At 40.6% G+C, this 11,556-nt stretch overlaps 4 protein-coding genes across 5 annotated transcripts; 2 read left to right on the top strand and 2 right to left on the bottom strand.

The window, feature by feature from the left end:
- Positions 1-947: 947 nt before the first annotated feature.
- On the top strand, positions 948-2,459 carry LOC137966321 (small ribosomal subunit protein mS78 (rPPR3a)-like). Its single transcript, XM_068812903.1, has one exon. The coding sequence runs from the start codon at positions 1,006-1,008 to the stop codon at positions 2,203-2,205; it is 1,200 nt and encodes a 399-aa protein (XP_068669004.1). The 5' UTR covers positions 948-1,005; the 3' UTR covers positions 2,206-2,459.
- Positions 2,460-2,811: 352 nt separating this feature from the next.
- Positions 2,812-5,192, bottom strand: LOC137966213 (large ribosomal subunit protein uL2). Its single transcript, XM_068812768.1, has 2 exons — positions 4,708-5,192; positions 2,812-3,332 (listed from the first exon to the last, which is right to left on the bottom strand). The coding sequence occupies exons 1-2, from the start codon at positions 5,145-5,147 to the stop codon at positions 2,990-2,992; spliced, it is 783 nt and encodes a 260-aa protein (XP_068668869.1). The 5' UTR covers positions 5,148-5,192; the 3' UTR covers positions 2,812-2,989.
- Positions 5,193-5,601: 409 nt separating this feature from the next.
- LOC137965981 (AP-3 complex subunit sigma) lies at positions 5,602-9,109 on the top strand. 2 transcript variants are annotated; one of them, XM_068812403.1, is made up of 8 exons: positions 5,602-5,846; positions 6,548-6,685; positions 6,996-7,038; positions 7,375-7,436; positions 7,881-7,977; positions 8,385-8,455; positions 8,536-8,627; positions 8,709-9,109. In XM_068812403.1, exons 2-8 carry the CDS (start codon positions 6,617-6,619, stop codon positions 8,764-8,766), a joined length of 492 nt encoding a protein of 163 aa, XP_068668504.1. In that variant the 5' UTR covers positions 5,602-5,846; positions 6,548-6,616; the 3' UTR covers positions 8,767-9,109. The 2 variants fall into 2 exon arrangements, with proteins under 2 accessions (XP_068668504.1, XP_068668505.1); XM_068812404.1 differs by having other exon boundaries at positions 6,543-6,685.
- Positions 9,110-9,172: 63 nt separating this feature from the next.
- LOC137965449 ((3S,6E)-nerolidol synthase 1-like) lies at positions 9,173-11,554 on the bottom strand. The gene is made up of 7 exons (XM_068811726.1): positions 11,426-11,554; positions 11,064-11,331; positions 10,610-10,985; positions 10,310-10,528; positions 10,091-10,229; positions 9,740-9,988; positions 9,173-9,588 (listed from the first exon to the last, which is right to left on the bottom strand). The coding sequence occupies exons 1-7, from the start codon at positions 11,552-11,554 to the stop codon at positions 9,277-9,279; spliced, it is 1,692 nt and encodes a 563-aa protein (XP_068667827.1). The 3' UTR covers positions 9,173-9,276.
- Positions 11,555-11,556: the final 2 nt, after the last annotated feature.

The raw sequence follows: 11,556 nt of genomic DNA, 5'->3' as shown, positions 1-11,556 counted from the left end.
TGAGAGTTACTGTATCTCTTGCCGTGTTAGTGAGAGCCAAGCTCCTTCGTCGACTCTCGTTGCAGGTTTGCAGATTGCTGTTCATGGTTACCTTTCCCATCTTCCTCTATTTCTTTCCTTTTTCTGATCAGGAAGCTTTAAAACTCAAATATAACCTACTTCAATTGAATTTTCTTTCTCTTTCTTCCATAGCCTGCATTTATAGTTTCATTACTTCAGACAGCGAGTGCCACCATTTTTATAGTCTCATGCTCTTCAGAGGGTCGAAGTTTGGTGAGGTTGCCAAGAGCTGACATTAACAGCAGCACCAAATAGAAGAAAAATGATTATCTGAACATTGGGATTTTGGACAACAAGATCATCTTTCTAAATAAATAATTTTGAAGTGGATGATAGGTCATCTCCAAGATGAGCAAAAGCTGGCAGGATCATTCCTACCAGAATTAATGTCTGCATTTGAATCGTTCCTACTGATTTCAGTACTTGAAACAAGCTGCAGAGTCCTCGTTAAATAATTGTTTTACATGAAGTTTGATCCTATTATAGGAAAATAAGAGAATCTGAAACCTTATACCAAGGATTCAATTTTTCTTGATTAATATAATTGTTTAACATAATTTAATTAACCAATTAAATTAAGTTTCTCTTTTTTTGAAATCCAATCCCTTGATTGATTTGTCATCGATGTACCAAATTTTTACATAATTCTAATTTTAAATTAAAATATTTTTCAGAATATTTCACTTTATTATAATTTGGCCAAATCTATTTAGATTCGGGATAGGATCGGTGAAAGTTGGGTTACAACACAACTCTTTTATAGTAAAAGCCCACTTCTGTGATACGCCGACTTGCCCAATGCTGTGATCCGGCCCACAACCCTCCTCCACCCACCATATGATCTCTGGATCTGGAACCATAAAAGACTCAAAGGACAAAGAGAAGGCGCCTAAACCCTAAAACCTCCATTTCAAACCCCTGTTTCACGGCTGCTTCTCCCAAAAAATGAGAGCTTTCGCACCCTCCTCTTACCTTCTCCGAAATGCCAATCGCCTCTTCTCCGTCTTCGTCTCCTCCCGCTCCTCTTCCTCGGGAGGATCTTCGTCTTCCACGGTCGTCAGCAAAATGGTCAATGACATTTTGAAAGAGCGCGACCTTGATCAGGTCGTGAAGAAATTCTTGACTAACTCGGAGATGTACCGCTTCCGCTGCAAGCACCGCGTCTACGAGGTCACCTTCCGCCGTCTCGCCGCTGCTCAGAGAGTATCTTCCATCGAACAAATCATCGACGCACACAAAAAGTACCCGGATATCACCAGCGAGGGTTTCGCTGTCCGTCTCATTGCGTTATGTGGTAAGTCCCATATGTTCGATCGAGCTCGCAAACTGTTCGACGAATTGGTTCAACTCAACTGCCCGCGAACCGTGATGTCCTTGAATGCCCTTCTATCTGCCGCAATAGATTCTGGCCTTCATGGAAAGGTTCCGGAGCTTTTTCAGCAATTGTCGTCGGAATTGTCCATATCTCCTGATAATATCACTTATAATATATTGATTTTGGCGTACTCTAAGATGGGTTCTTTGGATGAGGCTCTTTCTTTGCTGAAGACCATGGAGGCCAAGGGTGTGGAGCCCGCTGTGATCACTTTCAATACCCTTTTACATGGGTTCTATCGTGCCGACCGGTTTTCGGACGCGGAGAAGTTGTGGGCAAAGATGGAAGAACGTAATATCAGTCCCGATGTGGTTACTTTCAACGAAAAGATGCAGGCTTTGGCTACTGAGGGCAAGACTGCGGACGTTTTGCAGTTGATCGACGAAATGCGCAGTCGAGGATTGAAGCCCGATATCTTCAGTTTCAACTCCTTAATTAAAGCTTATTGCTCTGATGGGAATATAGAGGAGGCGAAGAGGGTCTTCGCGGATTTAACTACAAACGAATGCGCCCCAAACTGGCGGACCTTTGAGACGATGATCCCTTACCTCTGCGAGGAGGGTGAACTGGGTTTAGCTTTCAAATTGGCAAAGGACAGTATTCGCCAAAGGTGCCGCGTCAACAGTGAGGTGCTGCAACAGGTGGTTGACGGGTTTATGAAGGCATCGAGGAGGGAGGACGCGGAGAAGCTAGTGGAGGTGGCTTCCAAGTCGAAAGATTCTGACAAGTATAATTTGAAATTGCCTCCGGAGGAGGAGAAATGTGATTGATTGCGTGTATATACCTGTAAGCAAATTCAGTCCAAACTTAGAGGCAAAGTGCCAGGCTCAATCAGAGCTTGCGTTTTCCATTTTTCCATTTTTACTGATAGACATGATGAATGGTTCATTCCTGTGACTCTTTTGGGTTTGATTAATGTAATGAACCCGCGAGTTTTATCTTTCTCTTGGACAGAAGTACTAATAACAAACAGCCTACTTCAGAAGGAGAACAGGTCAGCTTCAGTATGAAATTCAAGTGAGATGCGTTGAGCAGGAAACTTGTGTACATGGCTTGATCTCAAAGTTTGTTTAGTCCACCCTCCCCAAAAACAGAATACGCTTTACCGATGCGTTCCGAAAAGAGTTGCCTAACCTTTGTACTGGAGACCATCTTCATTCCTCTCGATCATCTACCTAAGCACCAGACCGATTATAAACGAAGACGCCTGCAACCAAACAGGGTGCAAGGAACGGCACGGAAAGTAGATTGGATGGCCATAATCGTATATCAAGTTCGTAGGAAAGATTCTAGAGTGAGGAAGCTGCACTAGAATGGAAAGAATGAAACTATTATAAGGGCAATATAACAGCAATTCAGGATCAAATACGACGAAAGATAAAAACCAAGCATTTAATTCATCCATAGACAGGAGACAAATCTTACTCCTAATTTCAGGAAAAAAATTTGATGGGTTCTTAATTTTCCAGCAACAACAAAAAAGGGGAAAAGGTTGTTCAAACAAACGAACCCGAGAAAGAAAATCTAAACAACAAAACATCTGGATTTATCCCATTAAACTTTATCGGCCTTGGAAGCAGTAGCAGCAGCTTGACCACGTAGACGACCGGTCCTCCTTGCAGCAATTAGACCAACCTTCTGGCCAGGTGGTGCATCACGACGGACAGTGCTGGCGTGACCTATGTGTTGATGGTTACCACCACCATGAGGATGCTCCACAGGATTCATAGCCACACCACGAACCTTGGGCCAGCAGTTCCTCTTTACTCTGAATTTATGGTACGCATTACCAGCCTTAAGTAGAGGCTTTTCGGTACGACCTCCTCCTGCAACCTGACCGATCATAGCCCTGCAGCCGCTTGGTACAATCTTCTTGGCTCCAGATGGAAGCTTGATCCTGAAATGATGCATCAAGATAAAAAGCAACATAAGATTAAATAAGTAAAGACTACAACAAGTTGCATAATATATTTCCCACCCATATTCCAAACAAGCCTCTTAAACTAACACACTATCTGCAACCCAAGCTCGGTTTAAGCCTGCTACTGATTGATCTATTTACACACCCCAACTATTTGCAGTAGCACACCATTTGTGCTTTGAAATGAGCTAGTTTTCCGAGTTATGGGAAAGTCAATCCAACTATTACTGTCAATCAAACATATACTACCACGGATACCCATTTTTCACATGAACCATGAAATTGCTCGAAGATACCAACAGAAAAGTTCCCAAAGAGAACAAACAATTTTCTTTTTGTAGACAACAATGAGATCCCACTAACTTCATCAATAATTGAACACATCAGCCATTGAAAAGTTTTTAACCGACAATGGAACTGTAAATAAACATCCCACTCCATGGAAGTTACTATGTAGAAAAGCTAACATCCACAAGACAGGGTAACAAAAAGGAAAAAAGACAATTGACACATAAAAAATAAAGAAGCTTTGATAGCAAGTTCAACACAAGAAGAATCAGCAGTACTACAGAGACTTTATCCCTATGACTAACAAGGACTAACAAGAGAGTATAAAACTTTCATAGCAAATTCTGAGATGAATCTCAAGCCAATACAAAACATTTGGAGATAAGCTTCCAAATAAAAATTTTAATGCCACAATTTCAAGTTATTAGACTACCCAGTGCTCTATTACAGTCATTAAGGACGCGATCAGAAAAAAAAAATTGCATTGAAAATAATGTAAAATAGGCATCTCTAATGTAACTAAACAGAACCCACGCAACACATTGATTATTCAGATCTAACCACTGATATTCTGTAAAAAACAAATACTAAAAAGAAAGTGATGGTGTAACAATGATTAGATAAACGACTGAGTTTACACTCTATTTTAAATGAAATGTACGAGAAAAAGTATTATCGCCATAAATAGAACGAGTTTCGCAATTAAGCATTCTTCGGGAGCAAAAAACAAGAAAAAACATAGCCCAAGAACTACAATACAACATATGTTTTAGCACATATCCAAATCTATCCATCTTACATAAGAAAACACCAAGCATAATATCATTAAATGCGAGATTTAAAAGAAAAAGGAAAGAATCTTCAATCAAAGAAGACGCAAAAACAATTTTTTTTGAATGGCATAGAAAACTTGAGAGAGAAATATAACGAGTACATAATCTATTTCAATCAACCCAATTTAATTCTTCTATAAAGAGACAAGAAAAGCCCCAAAGGTGCCATAAAAGACGAGATAGAGATTAATTTAAAAAAAGAAGAAGTAATCATGCACAAATAGCCTCACCTTGAAGTCCCGTTATCAGGATTGTGACTAATGACGATCGCATAATCACCAGACGCCCTAGCAAGAACCCCTCTGTCTCCGACATGGTGCTCTACATTGCAAACGACAGCTCCCTCCGGAATAGACCTCAAGGGCAACACGTTGCCAACCATCAAAGTGGCTTTCTTCCCACAGTAAACAAACTGTCCGGTGTACATGCCCTCGGCCGCAATAAACAGCTCCTTCTGGTGCTTGTATCGGAAGGGATGGCGGAAAGTAACACGGGCGAGAGGGGCACCACGGCCGGGGTCATGGATGACCTCGGTGACGACACCCTTGAGGTACCCATTACGCTCGCCGAAGTCGAGCGACCGGAAGCGAGCAGGGCCCTTGCGGTGATGAGTGTGGGAGCGGAAGACGGAACCCGCACCCTTACGCTGTGCACGGATCACACGACCCATCTCTTGCTCCTCTGCTTCGCGGGGGCTTTCAGGGTTTAGAAATGGATGGACGGGCTAGGGTTTGGAGAATGAAAGCCAGGCTTTTATACTCTCCTTCAGATCTGTCTACGCTGCGAGGAGCCAATTGGATTAGGATTCGGGCCGGTACACTGGTGTAGGTGTAAATAAAGAGCATTACAAGGGTATTTGTTAGTTTTAAGAAACAAGGTAAAGGAACACGTTGACGATGATCCAACCCGTTCGAAGTGTCTAGGACTTGCATGATCGACGGTAGTGATGATTGAATCAAAGATGTCTGGACCCTACAACTATAAACCAATAAATCAACTATCCCCCGAAGAAACTGACCCACTCCAAGCAGGGAGATTGAAGGAATTGGGTGGGTTGCTATAAAACCCTGACCCGGTTATAATTGAGAGATTGAGGGGTATTCTTACTTCCTCTCGCTCGCAACCACCCTTACTCAGCCCCCTCTTTTCCCCCATAATCACCATATTTGGTCATTTTTCTTGCGATTTCGCCATTCAATCTCCCCCCCTCCCTCATTTTCTTGATTTTCGACCCCATACGTTCGGCCCTAACCAAAATCACGACTTTTTCTTCTCATTTTTTACTATTGTCGAGCGTTTGGCTTGTTCCCGCCGATTTCGAGCAAATGGGTTCTAATTTTGACCGATGAATCCCCCAGCTGAAGTGTTCGTAAGTTTCTTTACTTCTTATTTTAATTTTTTTCTCTTTATCTCTTATAGTTTCTATTTTTGTTAATAAAATGTTCCCCTTTTTTAATCGTTTTAGATTATGTGTTTTTCGCTTATTTCTGTCGATTTTACATTATAATGAGTTTGATTATACAGTTTGATGTTTTGTACAGCCATCTATAGTGTTTGATGTCTTATGATTGATTGGTTGGAAGATCATTAGAGAACGAATTTTCCTTAATTGGTTTTTCTCCTTATCTCTAACAGTCCAGGGTATACGGGAACGGGATTGGATTTCCAACTCCGTCATGGGCATTTTCGGCGTCCCGACCCTTGCCCACTCGTATTCCTAAATTTTTCTTCGTCTCATTGTTGCATTCTCTCGTACATCCTGAAGTCCAAGTTGCATCAGTGTTTTGAAATTGTCAGACTCATTTGCTTTTCTTGGCGTTAGTCTATTTTGCACATAGAATTGCCTCCTACACCGGTGTGGGTTCAATCACTAGAGCTGATCCAATGTATGAGATAGCTAGTGGTTGCTACTTATGGCCATTTTTTGTTGAAGCGAGATTTCTTGTCAGAGAAAAAGAATGAGATATGGATACCTTCACTTAATTTTGCTTACTCTTCTAAAGTATGAATCTGGGCAGAAGCGATACAATTGCTGCTGATAACAAAGCCTCTTTTTTGTTTGAAGTACAGGACTAAGTAAAGGATTAGAAGAAAGAGGCTATATTTTGCTTAGCCAAGGGATTGGGCAGTCATTTCATCATGATTCAGGCTGTAATAGTGATGAATACACAGGGAAAGCCTCGTCTTGTCAAATTCTATAACTTCCTGGTATGCAAAAATTCTAAAAGTTATTGTTCTCATGTAATTTTGTCAGAAAATCATTTTGATGTTTCCTAATCTTAATTTACGTAGGCAAGTGTGTTTAAATGCTCTTGGAATTATTTTTTTAAATATTTTCTTCTACCTTTCTCTGAAGTATTTGTTTTTAACATTTGCATTACACATACCAGAATAGCAAGTCTTTACTGCACTATTAATATTGTTAAAGTGCATAATTTTTTGAGAGGTTTATGTTTATATTTTCCTTTTTAAATATTTCAAGTGGTCACTAACTTGTTCAGGTGAATTTTGATGTTAGCCAGCGGAGAAGCAGCAGGAGCTGATTCGAAGCATATATGGAGGTTGTGAAAGGATGCTTTTTGTGCCTTATGATTTCTACTTTAGTCAAATCATCTTTTTAGCTAGTTCACTTTTTAACTACTTGAAGATGCTAGCAAACACTGAAGTTGTATTCAAATGGCACTAAATGGAAACATTCTGGTTTTGGTTTAGCCTTCTGGTTTCAAAAGGTTTGAATTCACATTTTAAAGGTGTACACTAAAATTTCATGAGGTATAAGTTTAATTAGATATATTGGAAGCTTCCATAGTGTCAAGATTTAGATACTATTTGTTACTTTTTTTAGGCACATGCATGAATATTATTTTTATGGTTATGCTGTGTGGCTTTGTTGGCAGTTTTATGCAGTAGAGCAGAGAATGTTAGCAACTTTGTTCAAGCTGATGCAATTTTTGGCCAGGTATGGTGTAGTTCTCAATTGTTTGTGTTGCAATTCTCTGATTTCTAAAATATACAAAATGTGGTAGACAAAGATATGCACATTTTCTTGGTATTGTAAATAAGTAGAAGTGGGTGCATTATTTTAGGTTAGAATAGCTTATGTGGATGTTGTGTAGGATATATGGTGTCACCTTAAATTAAAAAGGGGGGACAGTTGGCCTATTTGATAGTAGAAATATATTGATCTTTTAATCAGGATTTTTACTCTTTTAGAAAAAAAATAGAATGGCAAGGGGGTACGGATAATCAAATTTTATAACCAAGAGGCATGAAATTATTGATATTTGAGGGAGTGTGTTTTATTTCACTATTTATCTGACGAGGAAAGTGTAATAATGTTGCATACGTGATCCATTATTTGTGTGCTTACTTTCTCTTTGTGATCCATTCATCTACTTTGCAGGATTCCCGTTTGGTCTACAAGCACTACGCAACACTTTATTTTATTTTTGTGTTTGACAGTTGTGAGAATGACTTAGCCATGCTTGACCTCATACAAGGTATATATGGGTGTTTCTATATTTTCTGGATAAAATGTGATCCTTTGAAAGAGTAGCATATTGAAAGCCATATACTTAGATAGCCCTCAACAGTGTCAATACTTTTTATTTGATTCTCAAAATCATGACCAGCAAACCATACTGGACCTTGCTGTTGGGAATTCCTTTCCATTGTAGTCTTAGGGTAGAAATTCTCTCCCCTTCCATTGTAGTCTTTGGGTAGGAATTCTCTCCCCTTCCATTGTATTCTTAGGGGCATAGGGTTTTCCCTTCTTTTTCTTTTATCATTATTTTCATAATGAATAAAAAACTTATTACATTTCAAAAAAATAATTATGAGTTTATATAATCTCGAGTATTTTTGGTAAGTGCAGTCCTGAGTTTATGCTAACATTTTTCATTTTCAGTATTTGTGGAAACACTGGACAAATGCTTCAAGAATGTTTGCGAGCTTGACATTGTGTTTAACTTCAATAAGGTTTTGTGCTTCCTCCGACTGATCTTGTGTTGTTGTTTATGCTACTATTTCAATTCATGGTTTTTGTTTGTGGCGTGCAGCTGCATACAATATTGGATGAGATAGTGGTTGGAGGTCAGGTGTTGGAAACCAGTTCAACGGAAGTCATGAAGGCCATTGATGATATAACAAAGTACTCTCTCTCTCTCTCTCTCTCTCTCTCTCTCTCTCTCTCAAAGGCACATGAGGCTGATCTTATAGTTTTTTGGTTCAGGATGGAGAAGTCTTCAAATTCATTAGTTCCAAAGACGGTTTCAAGCAGACTTGGCTGATAAATATTCTTGTTTCAAGCTCGCTCTATCAATCAGTCACTTGGAATTTGTCGGTTTACTTCATTTCCTGATTTAAATCATCTGTGACTGAAATAGTTTTTCCGAATCATTTGTAATATTGTTTCGCATTCATCTTTTTCTTATTTTGATCTGCGTTTGTATCCTTCTTCTGTACTCTTTTCTTTGCGAGGCTGCAATGGTTGCTAGATCTCGAGTTGGTGAGTGGTTCTCTAGTTGTATGCTTGTTGATTTGTGTGTCAGAGGCTTGTAAATACTGCTGATCTTACTACATTGCTGTAATGATTTATTCAGGTCACCCGTATAACACATCAAATGCTACAAATAGTTCCCTAGTGTAGTTCTCAAATGCATTGGACTGCAGGGTGTATTTATCCCATGAGTGGAATCTCTTCTAATTTGACATTTCTACAAAGTGAATTGAACTCCGTGAGAGAGCCGTGTATTCTTTATTTCATCATCTGATTATACACCAGTTCGCGTGTATATGATCTATGGGTAAAATCTATTGATCCCGAGGGTTCGTTCTCCTAGTAAGTAGTCGGTGTGTTGTTCGAGTGACTCAAGGCGATGATCATCGTTATAACTGTACATAACTTGAACCATTCGAGCGGCGTTGAGTGAGCCAGATGTGAAAGCTGGAGAAAAGGAATTGGGAGAGAGGCACGCCTTGTTGAGTTTCTTCCACTCTCCCCAGATCAGATGCACCACATGTTCTCGTGCCATTTCAACTTGTAAAGAATTCCCGTTTTCATTTAGGTAGCAGTTCAAATAGGAGCCGTCATACCCTTGTTGTTCCTCATCCTTCAAAGGCCGTCCATGAATATTTGTTAGACAAATAAAAGAGTACCAAATTGTTTGTTAGAGAAGACGGTGAAACTAGCTACCAAGAAATAATCTAATCTAATCAGGCAGAGGAGTCGACAGTTTTGAGCACTTGCTTCTCTCTTCTTACCTTGGCACTTCCCAGATCATCCCAGAGGCGAAGAATAGTTGCAGGAGATGAGATAAGGACGGGCATTCCGCAATGGAGGTTGCTGCTGTCAAAAGATGCTCCTTCACCCAGCAATGAAAGCAGATGAAGAAGCACCATGGGCAACCCCGTGCTGATAAATCCGTTTCTCAGGTACTCGTCTGTCGTTGGCAAATGTCCCATGCTGAACCACTTTGCTTCTACTAGAAATGCATCGCACAGTGCGGCCCACTGGAATATTTACACTAGCACATATCAATTAAAACCGTAAAGAATTTCAGTCGGAAAGTACTTATACTCTACCACGAACGTCGTCTTTGAGCTCTTACGTACCGATTTCCTTAGTGTGTCTATGGGATTCCATCCATGCTCTTTGAGGATCTTATCAGCGATCTCATTTGTGGTGTTGTAGAGAGCCGAGAAGCCTATCTTCATGTATCCCGGCAAACTGTCGATTCCGTCGATGCTCCATCTATAATTTGCCAGTAAGTTAGCCATAATTTCAGGATTATTTGTTGTAATTGCAGTGGGTTGTTGCGTAAAAATAGTTACCTGTTTACTGCTTCAGCGAAGAGAATGAGTTCGTCGAGTGACCCGTAAGTGTCAAAGATGTCGTCGATTACGTAGAGAAATGAAATAGGTTTAGTGAGCTCAATTCTATATTCTGAAAATCTTGCGTCGGGAACGAGGGCCATCGACCACATAAACCATTTCAGGGGCTGGTTCCTTGCAAACTTGAGTTCCTTGGCCACTCCGAGGTCACTCCACCACCTATTAGTCCAAATTAATGGAACAAATTAGACCAATCTACAGCTAAAGTGACAGACCATTAATGAAGTTAATGCTGCTTACTGCCGAACGCTCCTCAGTTCTTCCAGGTGCATGAACTGTGCAGAGTTGAAACTGAGTTTGGCTAGTTCGTGGAGGGCTCCGGTCTTTCCCGTGGCTCCTAATTTGGAGTTTTCCAGATAGAACTTGGTGCCAAAGCTGGGTAAGGTCATGTGAATGGGATTGTTCAAAGCATACTTAGCTCTCTTTGCCAGACCAGATCCCATCGTCGGCAACCTCGCCACAATTTGTTTACTAGCGAAATCTGCAGCTTCCACGAGTGCATCTTCCTCTTCTATCGCAAGATAAGAAGCTTCGTATAACGCCAACGGTCCCATTACATCGTCACTCAGCTGCAGTTTAAATCTGCCCATCCCATCTCGAAACCTATCAAACACATCTGTTTGGCAGCTTCCTGTTAATTTTCAGAGCTGAATAATGTGCCCAACAAAAACTGAATTGAAAAGGACTTAATTACTTGGAGATACATAGTAACCATGTTGCCGCAGCAAGCGGAAAGCAATTGCAACATCGTACAAGCTGTCTCTGGCACTGTCACCACTCATGATATGTTCATAGCAGAGACCCAGATGCAGTGCAATCTCTTCGCGGAAGTGATGATCTATGCCCAATCGTTGAAGGGTGTCGATTAATTTCGCATGCTCCAATGAATAATGATCAGCTGATTCCAGGATCATGTCCCTGACTTGCTTCACTTTCTCCGCCTGCTTGACGCGTAGGTCGTCCTATAAGCATTGTCCAGATTAAATTAGCCAGAGGAAGATAATGAAGCCAGAGTAAATTAAACAGGCATAATGAGAAATAAGAGATCAATATCACCTGCTCGTAAGGGACACACGTTTTGGTAGGAAGTGAGACTTGTACAAGCCTGCTCGTATTTTGGGCGATGTGCAAGGCAGCCGCGCGGCCAGGAAAGGTTGGTCTATAAGCCGAAAACACCAACACCATTG

This window comes from Aristolochia californica, unplaced genomic scaffold, assembly GCF_029961685.1.
Source record: "Aristolochia californica isolate CCGP_79_NKW_82.1479 unplaced genomic scaffold, dmAriCali1.0.hap1 SCAF_5, whole genome shotgun sequence".
NCBI lineage: Eukaryota > Viridiplantae > Streptophyta > Magnoliopsida > Piperales > Aristolochiaceae > Aristolochia > Aristolochia californica.
Note: the sequence above shows the minus strand (reverse complement) of the source record. Positions and strands in the feature narration are given on the sequence as shown.